Source organism: Schistocerca gregaria, unplaced genomic scaffold, assembly GCF_023897955.1.
Source record: "Schistocerca gregaria isolate iqSchGreg1 unplaced genomic scaffold, iqSchGreg1.2 ptg001083l, whole genome shotgun sequence".
NCBI lineage: Eukaryota > Metazoa > Arthropoda > Insecta > Orthoptera > Acrididae > Schistocerca > Schistocerca gregaria.
The window spans coordinates 26,428-44,657 of NW_026062425.1; the positions used below are offsets into that span (position 1 = coordinate 26,428).

General features: G+C 54.5%; 7 protein-coding genes across 11 annotated transcripts; 3 read left to right on the plus strand and 4 right to left on the minus strand.

The window, feature by feature from the left end:
- Nucleotides 1-709: 709 nt before the first annotated feature.
- On the plus strand, nt 710-1,860 carry LOC126328051 (WD40 repeat-containing protein SMU1-like). The gene has a single exon (XM_049995950.1). It carries the CDS (start codon nt 870-872, stop codon nt 1,785-1,787), a length of 918 nt encoding a protein of 305 aa, XP_049851907.1. The 5' UTR covers nt 710-869; the 3' UTR covers nt 1,788-1,860.
- A 288-nt stretch (nt 1,861-2,148) lies between these two features.
- LOC126328047 (uncharacterized) lies at nt 2,149-6,142 on the minus strand. The gene is made up of 4 exons (XM_049995946.1): nt 5,354-6,142; nt 3,467-5,133; nt 2,304-3,237; nt 2,149-2,193 (listed from the first exon to the last, which is right to left on the minus strand). The coding sequence occupies exons 1-4, from the start codon at nt 6,140-6,142 to the stop codon at nt 2,149-2,151; spliced, it is 3,435 nt and encodes a 1,144-aa protein (XP_049851903.1).
- Nucleotides 6,143-6,782: 640 nt separating this feature from the next.
- Nucleotides 6,783-9,981, minus strand: LOC126328056 (uncharacterized). Of its 2 annotated transcripts, none has more exons than XM_049995956.1 (6): nt 9,525-9,981; nt 9,382-9,421; nt 7,952-9,280; nt 7,653-7,683; nt 7,352-7,481; nt 6,783-7,193 (listed from the first exon to the last, which is right to left on the minus strand). In XM_049995956.1, exons 1-3 carry the CDS (start codon nt 9,624-9,626, stop codon nt 8,451-8,453), a joined length of 972 nt encoding a protein of 323 aa, XP_049851913.1. In that variant the 5' UTR covers nt 9,627-9,981; the 3' UTR covers nt 6,783-7,193; nt 7,352-7,481; nt 7,653-7,683; nt 7,952-8,450. The 2 variants fall into 2 exon arrangements, with proteins under 2 accessions (XP_049851913.1, XP_049851914.1); XM_049995957.1 differs by having other exon boundaries at nt 6,789-7,193; nt 8,026-9,280.
- LOC126328055 (uncharacterized) lies at nt 9,722-13,564 on the plus strand. Its single transcript, XM_049995954.1, has 3 exons — nt 9,722-9,940; nt 10,024-10,126; nt 10,195-13,564. The coding sequence occupies exons 1-3, from the start codon at nt 9,743-9,745 to the stop codon at nt 11,346-11,348; spliced, it is 1,455 nt and encodes a 484-aa protein (XP_049851911.1). The 5' UTR covers nt 9,722-9,742; the 3' UTR covers nt 11,349-13,564.
- LOC126328048 (uncharacterized) lies at nt 11,368-14,198 on the minus strand. The gene is made up of 2 exons (XM_049995947.1): nt 14,155-14,198; nt 11,368-13,543 (listed from the first exon to the last, which is right to left on the minus strand). The coding sequence occupies exons 1-2, from the start codon at nt 14,196-14,198 to the stop codon at nt 11,368-11,370; spliced, it is 2,220 nt and encodes a 739-aa protein (XP_049851904.1).
- LOC126328057 (ras-like protein rasS) lies at nt 13,904-15,314 on the plus strand. Of its 2 annotated transcripts, none has more exons than XM_049995959.1 (5): nt 13,904-13,973; nt 14,181-14,265; nt 14,501-14,556; nt 14,628-14,701; nt 14,778-15,314. In XM_049995959.1, exons 2-5 carry the CDS (start codon nt 14,197-14,199, stop codon nt 15,167-15,169), a joined length of 591 nt encoding a protein of 196 aa, XP_049851916.1. In that variant the 5' UTR covers nt 13,904-13,973; nt 14,181-14,196; the 3' UTR covers nt 15,170-15,314. The 2 variants fall into 2 exon arrangements, with proteins under 2 accessions (XP_049851916.1, XP_049851915.1); XM_049995958.1 differs by lacking the exon at nt 13,904-13,973 and adding an exon at nt 13,995-14,096.
- On the minus strand, nt 15,272-17,979 carry LOC126328054 (glutamate--cysteine ligase catalytic subunit-like). Of its 3 annotated transcripts, XM_049995951.1 has the most exons (4): nt 17,495-17,979; nt 17,176-17,285; nt 17,030-17,082; nt 15,272-16,943 (listed from the first exon to the last, which is right to left on the minus strand). In XM_049995951.1, the coding sequence occupies exons 1-4, from the start codon at nt 17,639-17,641 to the stop codon at nt 15,433-15,435; spliced, it is 1,821 nt and encodes a 606-aa protein (XP_049851908.1). In that variant the 5' UTR covers nt 17,642-17,979; the 3' UTR covers nt 15,272-15,432. The 3 variants fall into 3 exon arrangements, with proteins under 3 accessions (XP_049851908.1, XP_049851909.1, XP_049851910.1); XM_049995952.1 differs by having other exon boundaries at nt 15,433-16,943; nt 17,176-17,979; XM_049995953.1 differs by lacking the exon at nt 17,495-17,979 and having other exon boundaries at nt 15,433-16,948; nt 17,176-17,185.
- Between the last annotated feature and the right edge of the window lie 251 nt (nt 17,980-18,230).

Consider the following 18,230-nt stretch of genomic DNA (forward strand, 5'->3'; position numbering starts at 1 on the left):
GGGGTGAGGGGTGGTTGGACAGTTTTGACTGGCAGCCGGGAAGAGGGAGTCCAGTGGTGGGGAAGATGAGCGCTCACTCGATACAGATTGACAGCGGAGAGTATGCGGGAGTGGGGTTTCGAGGCGCGGGAGAAGAGGGGGACTGACGACAGACTAGCATCATACGCCTGATGTTGCAGTTTATGAAGGAGAACAAGTTGATGGCGTCGTTCGAGGCGTTGCAGGTAGGTGGGGGGGGGGGGAGAGGGGGGAGCGGGCGAGACGGCGTTGGTTTGACAGGTTTTTTTGTGTGTGTGTGTGTGTGTGTGGGAAGAGGGAGTCGCAGATATCGCTGAACACGGTGCCGAACCCGGAGATGTTCGCGACGGAGATTAGGCAGGGTCACTGGGACGGGGTGTTGTCGACGATGGCGTCGCTGCACGTGCCGATGTACAAGCAGATGAATTTGTACGAGCACATAGTGTTGGAGTTGGTGGAGTTGAAGGAGGTGGATTTGGCGCACGCGCTGTTGAGGCAGACGCAGGCGCTGAACGCGATGAAGCAGACGCAGCAGGAGAGGTACAGGAGGTTGGAGGGGTTTTTGGCGAGGACGTACGTGGAGCCGAAGGAGTTGTACCCGTACGGGAGCAGGGAGAAGAGGAGGCAGGAGTTGTCGAGGGAGTTGATGAGCGAGGTGGTGGTGGTGGAGCCGTCGAGGTTGCTGACGTTGTTGGGTCAGGCGCTGAAGTACCAGAGGGGGGCGGGGATGTTGAAGGAGCTGGAGGGGGGGGGGGGGGTCGGCGCAGCCGGAGAGGTACGATTTGTTTCGGGGCAAGGTGCCGGTTGTGGAGGAGGAGGACGAGACGTTTTTCCGCACGTGCTTGAGGACGATGCAGTTCGACGCGCAGGCGTGTCCGGAGGTTGCGCGATTCTCTCCGGACGGACAGATGTTGGTCGTGGGGTTGATCAACGGGTTCATCGAGATCTACGACCCGAAGACGGGGAGGCTGAACACCGAGTTGGCCTACCAGGAGAGAGACGAGTTCATGGTCCACAAGGGTGCGGTGTTATGTCTAGCATTCTGCAGACAGGGCGACTATATGCTGAGCGGGGACCAGTTCGGAGACATCAAGTTGTGGAGGCTCTCGACAGGACAGTGCATAAGGATGTTCGAGTCCGCCCATTCCGACGGCGTGACCTCCCTCTCTTTCTCCAAGAACAACGACCAGGTGCTGTCCACCTCGTTCGACCAAACCGTGCGCATACACGGCGTCAAAAGCGCGAAGGCACTGAAGGTCTTCCGCGGACACACCAGCTACGTCAACGGGGCCCTGTGGACGTCCGATGGCCAGGTCGTCTCGGCCTCCTCCGACGGCTACATTCGAGTCTGGAACGCCCAGACCGAGGACTGTCTGCGCTGCTTCCAGGCGAACCCTACCTGTCCGGAGTTCAAGAGGCCCATCCACACCCTCGCCCTCCTCGGGTACCAGGATCACTTCCTAGTCTCCGACCGCTCCAGCCAAATACAGGTCATGAACAAGCAAGGAGAAATTCTCAAGACCTACCGACTCTCCGCCGACGACAACGAGCCCCCCGAGTTCACCGCCGTCACCGTGTCCCCCAAGGGCAATTGGATCTACGCCGTCGCCAGCGACCAGTTCCTTTATTGCCTCAACGTCCTCTCCGGAGAGGTCGAGCACTCGCTCAAGCTCCACGACAAGGAGGTCATCGGCCTCCACCACCACCCCCTCAAGAACGTGCTCCTCTCCTTCTCGGCCGGCGGCGAGCTCAAACTGTGGAAATCGTAAAACCTAAAGACCCGCCGCATAGAAAAAAAAAAAAAAAAAAAAAAATAATAATAATAAACCTCTCAAAAAAATTTTTTTTTTTTTTTTTTTTTTTTAACAGTAATCATCGTCGCTGTAGTCGTCGTCGTCCTCCTCCTCGTCATCGTCGTCGCCCTCCTCCTCGCTCTCAATCGACACCGACGCCTCCTTCTTGCCCTGCGCGGGCACCCGCGCCGCCGGCCGCAGCCGCCTAAACGACCTCGGCTCCTCCACCGAAGAAGACCCGTCTACCCCCCCTTCCTTCGCCCGGAGCGCCAGACGCTCCGATAGAGACATCGAAAACGCCTTCTGCGACTCCTCCTGCTTCACCCTCCCCGCCACCTCAGACTTCACCTTCGTCGCCGCGGCCGACGCCTCCGACTTCACCCTCGCCCCCACCGCGCCACCCTCCAACTTCACCCTCCCCCTCCCCGACCCCTCCGCCTTCACCGACTCCGCCCTCACCGACTCCGCCCTCCCCGACCCCTCCGCCTTCACCGACTCCACCTTCACCTTCCCCGACTCCTCCAACTTCTTCGTCTTCGCCGGCGGGACCACCGGATCCGTCTTCACCTCCGGCACCACAATCTCCTCCCGACCCTCTCTCGCGCTCGGCAAGCCCTCCCTCGGCCTGTGCGGCGGACACGGGTGCAACTTCTTCAACTGCGCCAACTTCGCCTCCTTCTGCCTCTTCATCTCCCCCGACCCAATCGACGCCGACGCCTTCAAACTCTGCAGCGACGGCTTCCTGAACGCGCACCCGCCCACCCCCACCTCGTCCAATATCCGCATGTTCTCCTCGTACTTCCTCCATACCTCCTCGAACGCGTCCAAATCCCGCTCCCACAAGTCCGCCGGGTGCACCTTCATCATCCTCTCCAAATCCGCCTCCTTGTTCCCGCACTCCTCCTTCAACTTCTCCACCCTCTCCATCGTCAACGACCAAATCGGCATCCCCAACAAATAATCGTAGTCCCTCATGCACGCGTCTCCCTTCTCCTCCGACTCCTCCACCTCCTCGCCCTCCTCGCCCTCCTCGCCCTCCGGCAGCAACTCCACCCTCGCCATCTCCACCTGCCTCATCAACGCATTCTTCGGCATCGGGTCGAACCCCTGCTCCACCAAGTCCTTGTAAATCGCCCTCTTCTTCCGATTCGTCACCACCAACCTCTTCTCTATCACCGCCAACACGAACCTCAACCGATTCGACGCGTACCTCAACTCCTTCCTCATCCTGTCCACCAACCAACTCTTCCGACGCTCGTACATCCCTAACCTCAACCCAAAAAACGCCTTCAAAATCTCCTCCGCCGTCGGGTACTTCCTTATCCGATTCTCCCCGTCGAACAAGTGCATGTTCGACGTGCTTATCGACGTCGTCAACTTCAACTTCTTCTCCACCATCTCGTCCGACATGCTCGCAAAGTCCCCACTGTTCACCAAAAACCTCACCCTCGTCGGCGTGTGATACTCCTTAAAGTCCCTTATCGCCACGCTCGGCGCCCCTCCTCCCCCCCCCCTCCTCCCCCCCCCCCCCCCCCTTCCTCCTCCTCCTCACCTCCTCCTCCGACGACGACGTCTCGTTCTCCCCCTCCACCCTCTCCCTCCTCCTCTTCTTCTGCTCCTGCCTCGTCCTCTTGTCCTGCTCCTCGTTCGCCAACACCGCCGCCTCCAAAAAATCCTTGTAACTCTGCGTCCACATCCCTATCGGCAACTCCGTTATCTCTATCGTCTCCTCGTCCACCCTCCTCCACACCCCCCTCACCACGTAGTGCCTCTTCTTCTCGCTCCACTCTATGCTCCCCAAAAACCCCCTGTACCACGGCTTCATCGCCACCAACCCCTCGTTCCTCAGCAACCTCCTCAAATTCCTCACCACGTCCATCGGGTTGTAGTTCGGCACGAACGACGACCACCCCGTCCCTATCCCCGCGTTCCCGTTTATCAACACCATCGGCACCACCGGACAGTAGTAACTCGGCTGTATCTTCAACCCCTCCTCCTCCAAGTAACTCAATATCTCGTCGTCGTCCGGGTGAAATATGTACCTCGTCAGCGGCGACAACGTCGTAAATATGTACCTCGCCGCCGCGCAGTCCTTCCCCCCCTGGTCCCTCGACCCAAAATTCCCTATCGGCTCCAGCAAGTTCAAGTTGTGACTCCCCACAAAATTCTGCGCCATCCCTATTATCGTCGAGTACAAACTCATCTCCCCGTGGTGGTACGCGCAGTGCTCCAACACGTACCCCGCCAACTGCGCTATCTTTATCTCCCCCTTCAAACTCCTCTTGAAACACGCAAACATGATCTTCCTCTGTCCCGGCTTAAACCCGTCCACCATGTTCGCTATGCTCCTCTCGCAGTCCTCCAGCGAAAACAAAATGAACTCCTTGTTTATGAACTCGTTGTACGGTATCCTCGTCAACGACTGGTCCAAATGCGTCCCCGGCCTGTAATTCGCCAACCACTCCTTCCTCTGGTCCGCGCTCCCCTTCGCAAACGCCAGCGCTATCGACTCGTCGTCCTCCGCCCCCACGTAGCAAAACTCCTTCTTGTGGCGCGGCAAGTCCGAAAAGTACTCCTGCATCTCCGACGGCTCCGACGTCCCCAACCCCTTGTAGTACTTGATCTTCCACCCCTTCAAATTCCTGTTCGCGCACCACTCCTGGTACTGCGGCATCGTGAAAAACGCCACCGTCTGGTCCCCCTTCGTCGCCTTCACTATCGGCGTTATGAACTCCGTCAAAAACCCAGGTATCCTCAACAACGACGGCCAATAATGGTGCACGAAATTGATGAACAAGCCCTTTATGTGCGACCCGTCGTGGTCCTGGTCCGTCATCACCATTATGTGTCCGTACCTCAACCCCGACAAACTCTCGTACGCCTTGTCGTGCTGCAACCCCATCGCCTGCTTTATCATGTTCAACTCCTCGTTCTTTATCACCTGCGACATCGGCGCGTCCCTCACGTTCAACAACTTCCCCCTCAGCGGAAATATCCCGTAATAATCCCTCCCCACCACCGACAACCCCGCCAACGCCAAGCCCTTCGCCGAATCGCCCTCCGTTATAATCAACGTGCACCTCGCCGACTTGCTCGTCGCCGCCTGATTCGCCTCCGTCAACTTCGATATCCCCAACCTCCCCCTCTTCTTCATCGTCGTCGTCTTCAACACCTTCTCCGACCTCCCCTGGTTCCACAACAACACCTGCTCCACCACGCCACTCTTCGTCGCCACCCTGTTCAAAAAGCCGTCCGTCAACTCCGGCTTCGTCCCCCACTGCGACTGCGTCGACTTCAACGTCTCCTTCGTCTGCGAGTCAAACTCCGGGTTGTGAATCAAACAATTGATGAACAAAAAAAAATGATTCCGAACCATCGACGACTTCACCTCCGTCCCCCCTGTTCTTCCTCTTGATCTTCGGCTGCAAGTAATCTATCAGCCTCTTCACCACCGCGTTCACGTGGTTCCCCCCCCTTATCGTCCAAATCGAATTCACGAACGACACCTGCTGAAAATCCCCCCCCGACACGCAAAACGCCACCTCCCACCTCTTCCTCCCCTCCCTGTCCACCACCACGTCCGGCCCCACTATCTCCGGCCTCGCCTCCTCCCTAAAATACAACCCCACGTAATCCTTGAAACTCTTCAACCCCAACAACCTCCCGTTCAAATACACGCTCAACTTCGCGTTGCACCCCGCCACATCGTACACGCGCTTCCTGAACAACGCCAAAATGTCCTCGTCCAACCCCCCCATCCCGTCAAACCTCTCGTAGTCCGGGCAAAACGTCACCCTCGTAAAGTCCGCCTGACTCGTCTCGCTCACCTGCGGCCTCTCCCTCTCCAACATGTTCCTCCTAAACTCCTGTCTGAACAACCTCCTCTGGCAACACGTCTCCACTATAAACCTGCTCGAATATATGTTCGCCAACTTCGCCCCCAACCCGTTCCTCCCCCCCGTCACCTTCTGCTGCGTGTCGTCGAAACTGCTCCCCGTCAACAAATCCCCAAATATCAACTCCGGCACGTACTTCTGGTGCTTCTTGTGCACCTCTATCGGTATCCCATTCCCGTCGTTGTGCACCCGTATCATCCCACTCTCCCTCTCTATGTCCACCTTGATGAACTTCATCTTCCTGTCCCTCTGGTAATTGTCCGCCGCGTTCACCAAAATCTCGTCAAATATCTTGTACAAGCCCGGCGAGTACGTCACCGCCCTGTGCACCATCATCCCCTCCGCCTCGTCCCACACCCACAGCTCCTCCGTCACTCGCCGCGTCGACCCAATGTACATGTCCGGACGCAGCAAAATGTGCTCGTGCTGCTCCATCTTCGTGTACGTGTCCTCTATCGTAGGCGGCCTCTTCTTCCTGCCCTCTCCACCCTCGCACGCCACCACCTCCTCCTCCTCCCTCCCCCTCTTCGACCCCTTCGCCGCCCCATTCGCTCTTCTCGCCATCTAGACGTACATACATACACACATACGTATCACACACACATCAGCACACACGCGCGGCCAGATCACTACCCCACCTCTCTCTTCTCCTCGCAACCCCGTGCCGACCCTCCGGCCCCAACGCCAACTTCACGAACCTTGGCCTCCGCGCGGCATGGCGCCTCCTCCGAGCTGGACTCGCTCAGTTCAAAAGACGCGCCTGCGTCCGCCGGCACCAGGGCGACACTAGGCTTCGCCATCCCGACGCTCAAGGACCTCTCTTATACTCACAAATCTTCTATCCGGTGCGAGGAAAATCGCCCAAATGAAAAAGCCAGAACACTCGAGACGTTTTAATTCACCCCAAAAAAAAAAAAATCTGTCAATCCGTCGCCAAATCCCTCAACACAAACCCCCCCAACCACCAACGCCACACCCAAACCACCCCTCTAACCACACGCCTCCTCCACGCCCCCCCCTTTTTTTCCCTATCTACCTCCCTTCGCCCCCCCGCCCAAATCAAAACTCCACCCACTTTTTTTTAATTTGTCAAACATGTTTTTATTACACCTCCTCTCCTCGTACTGTCATTCCAGCCCGTAAATCCCCAACCCACTCGACCTCTAACTTCGCGGACGAGACTGGACGGGATTTCGAATTCTGCGGTCCTCTCGCGAACGCACGTGTACGATCCTCGAATGAATCGCGCACGATACGCAATACTCGGTCTTCAAATATAACTTGGGAATCTGGTACCCAGGAATAGCCGCATTGTCTTCAATGTCACGCTTCGTAGACGCATCCACCATGTTTCGAATCGTAAACCTCATCGTCGCCTTGTCCTTTGGAACCAAATTGCTGCACTGATAGCAATTCACTCGTCGAACTTGGCCGCGGCCAGCTTTCTTTCGCCCCCCATTTCTTCTCTTCTTCGTCATCTTAATGCCTACAAAAATTGTCCGTCAGTACACAATCGCCGCCCAGTCTACCCCCTCCGCCAAAAAGGACCTCGCGGACACGCTTTCCCCCTCCCCCACTCAATGCCAAACGACATCGTAAACCGCCTCCCCTCAACTCAACGGAATGCTCAGCGCGCAGACGTACCAACGCGACCAACCACTAACAACTAATAACGATCCGAAAAAGCAATCCGAATAAAAAAAATTTTTTTTCTCGGCACAAAATCTCGCGAATAGACACGCCTTCTCCTCCGATGACAAAACCCTCGCGCAACCTGAACTCAATCAATAAAGTCAGTTTCCCCTCTCTACACGGAACCAGTTTCGCACATGCTCCATGAATTTTCAGTCTAATTGCACATTCGTCAAGGTAAATTACGACTGGGGCGGCAAAGTGTCATCATCCATCGAAAACTATCTTAAAAAACCCTTCGACAAACACATACCTCAAATAACCCAATTCATGCGCCTCCACACCTAATCAAAAGAAACCGGGTCAGTGTCGGTGATATAAAAACGCACCCAACCATGGGCCCTGTGAACAGACGGGACAACCGGCTTGTCGTCGTGCGTAATAGTAAATTCTCCGAGCTCTAAATCAAAACCTTCCTGTGTACAACTCCAGCCTGTAGTGATCACTCGTGGTAATGCTTCGCCAATCGCGCATCCCCTCTTCGCGAGATGCGTCGCTCCCAATCTGCGCGCCTGGAGGGCGTCCCGAACCAGTTGAAAATGCATAACGTACATGTAATCGCTCTCGAAAGCCGAAATAGCTCCACACAAGGTAAAAACGTCTGTTCCCAACTAGCCGCCACGCACCTTCAAATTTCTTCGTCGCAGACACGTATTCTGTACTCTAACTCGACCCACCTTCAGACCTACAGGCCTCCCCTCTCAATGAAGGAAGGCGTGTGTGCCAGATAACGTCTCGTTGCGTGCCTGATGCACCATCTTTCTCGACAAGAGAGACCAGACGCAATTCTAATCGCGCATTACGCACAAAAACGTTTGCGATTAATATTTTTTTTTTTTTTGAAAATGAGATGCTCAGACGACCACGATGGGACAGACGCCGCAATACGGCGCTCGGCAGCATCGAGTTGTAGTACAGCCAGCTCCGGAGGTGCGAGCATGAAGGGGATGAGATTGAACTAGGCCAGCCTTTAAACAGTTCTCAGAGAGCACTTCATGCGTCGAAACGCTCAATTGTTCGTAAGAAATCCCACGAACGTCACACAATGCGCCTATTTGACGACCTCGGCCAACTTACCCGTTTTCGCGTTTTCTTCATTAGCTTGATTTTCATTATGTGGCGACTCTCCACTTCTCGGAACAGGGCCAGCATCCTGAGTTTTAGTAAGACTCGATGCAGATAGACGACTTCTGAGAAGCTTTAGCTTTCTGACGGCATTCCTTCGCTTCACTGAATCGATGGGCGGTAATTCAGCCAACATGACCTTGATCATGTCCATTTGCTCCAGCTTGGAAGCTGCGTATTCCAATCCCGCCGACTTTAGGTACTGGTCGACATAGGGCGCGAACTTTCCGTCTTCCAGTGAGCGACTCGCTGATATCAGCGCAGCAAGAGCCAGCTGAGACGGCGAGTACAAGAACATCGCATCGGTTCTCATGGAATGGAGCAAGATGGAATGCGCCTTGCTGTACAAGCTCGAATAGTAAGACGGGTCCGGCTGAGGGACAACATCTTGCAAATCCAACACGAATCCATAAAGGGGTCGAAAGGGTAAAAAGACTTGTAGATCGAAATTTATTCCTGCCATAATGGGCAACTCTATTTCAATCATATTTTTTATCTCAAAATTTTTGACAGTCAAGTGCAACTTCATGGCTGTGATTTCTCGGTTTTCTTCCACCTTGCTAGCAATGAAAAGACACGTAACCGTGACTTCGGATGGGTCGTACTCGATAACGCTGTGGTAAAGATAGTAGCGCCTCAGAAATGTCAAGGCTGTATAAGTAACCGATTCTGGCGCTTTCAAATGATTGCATAAGTCAAGCAATTGCTTCTCGTTCATTGCCACGATGATAGCCTCCTCTTCATCCGTCATACACTCTTCGAGCCGCGAAGCGAGTCACGAGCATTTCCGTCAGTATAACATAAAATTTCAAAGTACACGATTTGTGAAACAGGCACCAAAGCTCTTTTTTATCTACCTTCGGCACCGGACTGAAGCTCGCCATCTGCGGACTCCTTCTGCGCGCATCAGACAGAGAGCGTGAGTTTCATAATGCGCAGTTTTGAGCGGTGTCAGTGAGGCGGCGGCAGCGAAAGCCGAAAACAATAATAATTCACGAACATTTGCGGGAAATGAACGCCGGTCTGCCTTCTTATATAGCTCGTCAAGTTTACTTCTTGAAAATATCCAGCGCAAGGCATGTGTAGATCCTTCAAACTGCATGCTTTTTGTACATATGTAGCAAAAAGAATGAAACAGAAATTTTGTCAATTTTATTTTGTTAGCTCCGTTTAATTCAGTTTTTAAGGCTGTTCCGTTTTTACGCCAGAAGACGCTACATGGGGACGAAGAAGAGAGCGCTGTCTGAGAGCCAAAGTAAGTGCACAAGGAGCTCGAGAAGCAAAGCGTCTAATGGCGGCGGCCATTTAGATGGATGCGTTGGTCCGCCGCCAGCAGCGCCAAGAGAGCGACGCAAGGACGGTGCGAACGAGACGCGTGAATTGGACGAGTCGGTTTTATTGAAGTGTTTCGTCGAGGTAGGCCTAAATTTTGACAGAATTCGTGGTACAACATAATATTTTTTTAGAATTGTAGCGTAAACTGACTTTTTTTTTTTGAGCTATTCCAAGTGTTGTTTCCGAGCATGGGGAATTCGAGCAATATACACGTCAACCTGGAGCCCGCGAGCGGCAAATCTGGAGAGTGTCGAGTTTCCATATCTGGTACGAGAGGTGGAACTGTCTTTTTTGCTCTTGGAATTTCTTTGACGGACTGACAGTTTTTTTTTTAGCGGCCCATTTGATAGAAACGGCTGAATTGAAGCAAAAGGTCAAACAAATAGTGAGCAGGTTTGGGAAATGTATAGGCGTCGCGTGTCTATCTAGAAACCTTGTTCTAGAATTCACTTTATTTAGTCGCACGTCGGCAGACGAGTTTTTCGGCAAAATGCTCAACACGGTGAGGCAGTTGATAGAGTACAGTCATATGGTTTCTCCGGGGAGATGGCTGTCTTACTCTTCGGACAAGTGTTCTGTGGCGTATCCGAGCTGTGCCAAGAGCGGGTTTGACACCACGCTGTTGAGTTCGATGTTCAAGTCTCAGGATTTCGTGGCCGCGAAGTCCCCGGACGCGCCCGAGTTCAGGGTCAATTCGGTCGTCATGATGAACGTGGCGGGCTTCGGACACCGTTGCGTCTCTCTGGTGTTTTCGCAGAATGGATTGCCGGTGCTGGAGAGAGAGGCGGCGCACCGAGAGTTGGTGTGGAGCGTCTTCAATCACAAGTGCGTGAGGAATGTGTTGAACATCACTTTGGAGAGAAAGGGATGCGAGGTGGAAGGATGCGAGTTGGCTGCTTTTTGCAATGCACAGGTGCCGTACCGAGGCGCTGCGGTGGAAACGGACGACGTGCCGCCGCCCGACAACATGGTGATCGTTATTTCTCAGGAGGTGAAGAGTGAAAAAAAAGGCATGGCGAAGCTGAGAAAGTTTACGATTGAGTCGGTGGTTGGCGCGATGCTCAAGCTGTCAGAGAGGCATCCTTGTTTGCTATCGCCGAAAGAGCGCAAGAAGTTGAAGGTGGTTGAAGAGGCGTCAGATTCGATTGCATCTTCGATATCTTCGATAGTGAACATCAGCACGAACCAGGAGTTTGTGGACAGATGTTTTGCTGCGATGGGGATGCCGCTGAACGCGACGGACCAAGACGTGGAATTGAGAATGAAGGAGTTTCAGTCCTTGTTGCAGGAGAGCGTTCGCAGGGCGGCGAGAAGTGCCAATCCGTTCGAGGAGATGATTTCGCAGATGTCTACAGAAGAGGGGCTAGAGGTGTCGGGTGGCGATGAGGGAGAGGGTCTGCTCGAGGAGGAGATGTTGCAGCAGCTATGGATTCCTGCGGGTTCTTATATGATGGATGAGAGTCAGTTTATAGAGGTCTTGATTTGCTGAATGGGGATTGATGGGCTTTTCAGGACGGTCCTTGAGGGGTGGAGTACACGGGTGGGTGTACGTGGAGTAGTCTGCGTCCTTCTTTTTTGGACGACCTGAAGAGAGAGAAGATTCGGCTGAAGAGAGTGGGCGACGGGGTTGGTTCCTGGGAGTTTGGTTCGTTGGGAAGGCGGATAGGTAGCATTGTTTTTTTCTTACGGTTTGACCGCAGTTTGTGGGTTATGAAGATGGAGGCGCAGAACAGTAGGACGATGGAGAGGCCGAGGATGATGCCGATTTCGTATTCGAGTTGGGTGCGGTTTTTGGAGTCCTGGGTGCAGACGGAGTACTGATAAAATGGGCAGGAGAGGAGGCTGTCGAACGGTTTTTCTCTGTTTCCGTAGACGCATATGCCGTCTTCGTGGTTGAAGAGGTTGGTGAGGCACCAGCCGCAGGAAGCGTCGGCAACGCAAGTGGTGCAGGAGGAGTGAGCGCTGCAGCCGGCGACGAGCCATATGGTGTAGCTGGTGTGGCGTAGCTGCGGCTGCAATGACGAGGGGGACCTTGTGATGCCTATGGTCCAATTGCCGGACTGTGACGCGGGAATGAGTAGGTTGTGAGAGCTGCTGGAGCTTTGGTCGGCGTAGTCGTGGTCTTCGATGGTGGGAAGTCTCCCGTTCGCGGCGAAGACCCATATGAGTCCGTAGAGTAAGTTTTCGTCTTCCGTTACGTATGCCCGGAAGGTGAGCGATTCTTGGAGGTTCGCGGTGTAGTAGTTCCAGCTGTTGAACTGGACGGTGCCCCTTGCGCCGGAGTTGAAGTTGAGGAACATGTTGTAGGCGCTGCAGTCGTTTTTGACCCAGCGTTCGTCGCATTGGCAGACGCCGTCTATGCACTTGCCATTGCCGCTGCAGTTTCTGAGGCACTGCTTGTAGGACGAGGCGGAGATGGTGAGGGACGTGGAAGAGTTGCCGGAGTTGTAGGTGCCGAAGTAGTAGGTGCCGTTGAGCGGCTGGGAGTCGGAGAGGATGATGATGCTTTGGTTGGAGGGCTGATTGGAGAGTTCTATGTACGATTGGAAAGTTGGAAGCGTTTCGCGTTGGACGACGGTGAAGACGGAGGTGTTGGTGATGTTGAAGACCGAGAAGGAGATGGCGTTGTCCATGTTGACGGACAGCGAGTAGTATGCCCAGCGGGACGGTTGGAGTTGTGTGTCGATGGTGGTTGAGTTGGAGAGGGGCATTAAGAAGAGGCTGCAGTCTTCCTTTTGGTAGTAGGGTTCGCAGTGACAGGTTCCATCTTGGTTGCAGAGTCCGTGGAGGGAGCAGTTGTTGGGACACGTGACGGACGCGGCGAGCGCGACCGAGTACTTGATGCAGCTGGGTGGGTTGTCGTCTTGGTGGGTGGGGAACAAGACGAGGAAGGTCCAATAGTCGGCGCTGGAAGTTTGCGCGTGGATTGAGCATTTGGTGGTCGAGCACAGCTGCGCCGAGTCGTATTCGAGAGGGGTTGGTATTTTGTTGTGGGCGGAGTATATCGCGAGTTGGAGGGACGGGTCGGTGTCTTGGAGCATGATTTGCAAGTCGAGGTTTTGATTTGGGGTGTTGTTGTATTTGTAGTATATTTTAGTGGCGGGCCACATGCATTCGTTTAGGAGCGAAGAGGCGTTGAGCGGTCTCACGTATTGTCTGCAGTCGGTGCCGCTGTAGTAAGGGAGGCAGGAGCAAGTGGAGTTTTGCTGGCAGACGCCGTTGTTGGAGCAGGAGTTTAGACAGAAGGGGCCGCACGTGGCCGAAAGGTTGTAGTTGAGCGAGGGTGCGGAGTAAATGCCGATGTAGTAGTCGCCGGTGACGGGGTAGTCGATGGACAGCGAGCAGGGCGTGAGGGAGAGGGAGAGGCATCCCGTGAGGTACCGGTTGATGGTGGGAAGGGTGTTGTATCCGACGAGCACGGTATAGGAAATGTTGGAGAGGGAGACGTCAACGTGGATACGGATGCGGGCCTCGGTGTTGTTGAGTTTGTAGTAGACAAGATTGGTGTCGAGCGTGCCCGAAACGGTCGTGTTGGGCTTCAGATCGAAAACACCGACGGAGCAGTCTGGATTGAGTCGGTAGGACGCATCGCACTGGCAGAGGCCCGTAGTCGGGTCGCATCGTCCGTGGTGGCTGCAGTCGTTGGGACAGCCGAGGCCGGGCGCGTCGGGCGGTCGGGGAGCGCTTCAGGTGGGCACGGGAGGGGTATGTGCGCGGTTGGTGTTGAGAAGGGGATCAGCACGTCTTTGCTTTGGGCGTGTTGGAGGTGTGTGTGTGTAGGTGAGCGTAGACATACAAAAGGGGGTCGCGGCGGGGGTGAGTGGCGGGTTCGGATTCGCAGGAGCTCCGCGCGGAGAGGAGGAGGAGGAGGAGGAGGGCTCCGAGGCGCGGTTTTCCGGATTTTAGCGACGGGTTCATTGGCTGAAGGGGGCGAGGCGCTGGAGCGACGAGGGATGTGTCGTGTGTGGAGAAAGAGTTTTTTTTTGTGTGTTTTGGCGTGTATTTTTTTTGTGACAGGAGTGCCGTCGCGACGAGGGGCGATATTTTTTTTTTATAGGCGTATTTTTTTTGAGTGATGGATTTTCTATTGGAATACACAGATTACTGAATTTTTGTGCGTATTTGCGTGATACAGGTTTTTTCCTTTTTTTTTTAATTGCTGCTTCATACGCACACTTTTTTTGTTTGACGAGTTCTAAGAACCGGGGCAGTGGCATACGTCCGTGGCCTGAGAATTGTACCGTCCTCCCTAACAGATCCTCTTTCTTTCTTGCGTTTACGCGCGTGCTAATCACGCATTATTTTTGGTGCGGCTTGGCAGGAAGTTTGTTAGCACCATGTTTAATGTCTACAAGCTTGTTTTGGTGGGCGTCGGAGGGGTTGGCAAAAGCTGTCTGACGATTCAGGTAAGTCATGTCGTACGGGTCGTGACCGCGATCGAGTGGGAGAGAGAGAGGACTCTCTTTCTGGGAATATTTTTTTTAGCGTACACACGGGGTCGCGCTATGTGCGCGTGTCTCCTCTCTCGAGAGTGGGTGTGGCTTCCCTTCCGTGTGGAAAGGGCGAGGGGTCGCCATCCCCTGAGCTGGGGGAGAGGGGAACGGGCGCTCTGCGCGATGCACTAACATCCTGTGAATGCAGTATATTTCCTCGAAGTTTGTTGACGATTACGACCCGACGTTAGAGGACAGCTACAGGTACGCGTGCTCGCACACACAAAGGGGTGTCCTTTTCTCGACGCGTTGGTTTCTCATTGGTTCTTGCGCAGGAAGCAGGTAACAATACAGAACGAGGAGTGTATATTAGATATCTTTGATACAGCTGGACAAGAGGACTTTTCCGGTACGGGAGCGCGCCGACGTGGTTGACGCGACAAAGTCCGCACGCGAGGCGGTTAGACTGACGCTCTTTTTTATAGCCGTTAGAGACCAGTATATGCGTACGGGCGATGGTTTTTTGTGTGTCTATACGATTACGCTCAAGTCATCCTTTCAGGAGACGGTGTCTCTCCACGACCACATTCTGCGCGTCAAGGACTCCGAGGAAGTGCCATTCGTTTTGATAGGGAATAAGTGCGATTTGGAGGAGGACCGAGATGTAAGCTACAAGGAGGGGCAGCAGCTGTCGAAGGAGTTGAAGTGTCCTTTTTTGGAGGCCTCGGCGAAGACGAGATACAACGTGGTCGAGGCGTTCGAGACATTGGTGTACGAAATCAAGCGTTTTCGAAGTCGACTCTCCCTCAGTGCCGACACAGAAGAGGGAAAAGACAAAAAGGTTCGCGGGAAGCGCCGCGTATGTATTTTGGTGTGATGGAGATACGATTTTGCGTCGGAAAAACGGAACGGGGGCGAGGGTTCGGCAGGACGTGCCGCATCAAGAGCGCGCAGTCGGCCAGAAAAAAAAAGCCCGTGAACATGTAAGAAGGTATATATTATACACTTATGCATATACATTATATACATACAACATACACACTAAAGCACAAAGCACGCCTCTGATTGAGAAGAGGGCGTTTGGCGGAAGGGTCTCGCGTGTTTTTCTTCTCTCGTCGGGGAAGTTCTAGAGAGAGGGGATCAGGGGGTGGTGCGGGAGAGGATAGCTTTGACGAGGTCATATGCTATTTCTTGGGTGACGACGCTGTTTTTCTGGTATTTCGGGTGGGAGGTGATGAACTTGCGCTGCCAAGTGGCGTAGGTCTCGGACTGTCCGGACGCGCGCTTGGAGACGATGTCGAGTTTGGATAGGATGTGGCGCCGGGCGGAGTCGTCGATGTCCGTGGTGGACAGGTAGCGCTTCATGACGGAGATGATGCCCAGGTGGTCGGGAGACCCGTTGATGATTTGATCGATGGACATGAGCGCCTCGTCGCAGGCGAGGGGTGCGGGAGCGGTGGAGGGGGAGTCGAGGTGGTCGTAGACGTCACGTCTCCAGTGAAACTTCTGGGACAGGACGGCGTTTCTCAGGTGGGCCGTGTGAATGTTGCGGTCGATTTTGGAGATAGGAATGTAGAATTTCAGGCGAAATGCGATGATGGTCTTGACCAGCAAGATGACGAAGGTGACGAACGCCGCGTTTTCCGAGTCGGTCGCTTGGACCTCCATAGGCCTGAACTCCACGCGCCACCCCAAGTTCTGAGAGAGAACAGGGGGCTTGAAGCGGACCGTCTGCCAGTTGGTGGACTGAATGCATTCGAAGTGGTCGTTGTTCGACGCATCGCCCTTCATCCTGTGTCTGTAAACTACTAGCGGGTCTCTTATGAACAGGTGGGCGATGTGTTGAGCCAGTAGACTGTCGACCCCGGCGGACAAGATGCGCTCGTGAGCGTCTTTGTCGATCAGCACTTCCAAGTCATTGTAGTACGCCTCGACCTTCCTCGCCTCCTCCTCGTCCCTGGCCAGGTTTCTCACATACAAGAACGAGTCAACCGACCCGTACCTCGACTTAGGAATCCCCTTTGAGCCCTCGACCAGCCCCCTTTCCTCCGCCGTCCTGTCGTCCACCGACGCGCCTATTATGTTCCACCTCAGGTCCGTGTCCACCAGCATTCCCCGCTGACACACCGTCCCCGCCGTCAGCGCCATCATCACTGGCGCAAACACGACCAATTGGTCATACACACAACCAGCCTCGTGTATGTCTACACACTGAATCGTACATTGCAAACAACACATTCCCATCCCAAATGCCATCGCATCCATGTACACGCACCCGTCCTCCGCCTCCCTGCCCAGACACTCTCTCAACTCCTTGTACTCCATCCTCTCCGTCGACTCGTCCAGGTACTGGGGCACGTTGATCACCACGTTGCACCCCCTCCTCTCCCTTATGTTTTTTGTCAGCGTGCCAAACCTCTTGTGACTGTTTGTCACCTCGTCGGACACGTATATCGACTTCGAGTTCTCCTCCATCACGCTCTTCCTGCCCCTGACGCCCCCGTCACATCCCAACAGCGGAAAACTCGGCATCGTCACCACGTACTCTCCGCGCCCCAGCACCCGCTTTATCTGCCCTCGGCGCTCCATCATGTTCTCCTCCAACCTCTTGTGTTCGCCCCACTCGCTCCCAAACGGCCTCCCTGGCGTCCCTTCGCTCGCCGTGCGCAAAAGAAAGCAAGCCCGTCAGCAACCGCCACCCCACCCTCAGAGACCTCACCCACCCCATCTCCCGTACCCTCAATCATGTACGCCGCGTACTCAGGCCTCCACAACACGGTCCTCTCGTGCCTTGCGCGCCCACCGATGAAAAAAAAAAAAAAAAAAAACTACGTTACTTCTCTCTCTTCTCCCCCCCCAACCTCTCAAACGCGCCAAACGTACTCACCGCGCCCATCCTCCAGGCCCTGCAGCTCCGATATCAACTCCACTGCTCGCAGCGACAGAGCGACCTCCTTCTTCTCGTCGTCCATGTGCACTATCATGTACTCAACCTTGCTCCTCGTCCGTTTCCGACGCACAATTTTTTTTTGTTTAGTCGCAATACAGTCAATCAACCCCACCCGCTGAAAGCGCGCAGCGCGGAAACGGCCGCAGGGACCCCCTCGCGTCCTAACGCTCCACACCTCCCCCCTTTTCTCGCGCGCAACCGAACCACTCGCCCGCGCATTTCCCCACTCAATTTTCACGTCTTCGTGCATACCTCGTCGCCCCACAAAAACCTGCTCCTTATGCACTTGTTCGCGCTGTACGCCGCCAAAAATTGCTCCACCCCGTAGTCCTTGATCATCCGCGCATGCTCCTTCAGCTCGCTCCACCTCAACGTTTCACCCTCTAAAAAGAAGCCCATACTTGTGCGACACCCAGCGCTGTACCTAAATAACCGCGCCTCTCAAACGCATTGCACTATATTTTTTTGAAAAATATCGGCACAAATCGCTCAGCATGAACTTCGCGACTCCCTCCGGCTTAAATCTCGATAACCTCAGCGCGAAGTGCCTAATCACGCCCTTGTCTATCTCCGCGTGCGGACGGGCACTCTTGAGCGCGGACCTCCCGTCAAACTCGAAAAACCTCGCCATAAGCGCTATCGATATACAAATACACAAATCCACGTCCCCGTTCCCCGAGTGCACCAATAACCTCCTACCCCCCTCACTCGGCCACCGCCCGTCGCAAAATGACAATACCTCGGGCATCAACCGACACAGCAAGTACCTCTGTTGCTTCCCCCTTCCGTACTTCTCCTTCACCTGTAAGTAAGCCCCCTCCTCCCCCGCCTCCTCCACCCCTCTGTACGCCACCGGCGAGCAATTCAACACCAACTCGTACCTCGACCACACACTCGCGTCCAACTCCGACCCCGTACAAATCCACAAATAATTCGGTACAACACACAAAAATGACGCCTCTCTGCCATCCCCCCCACGCGCCCCTGA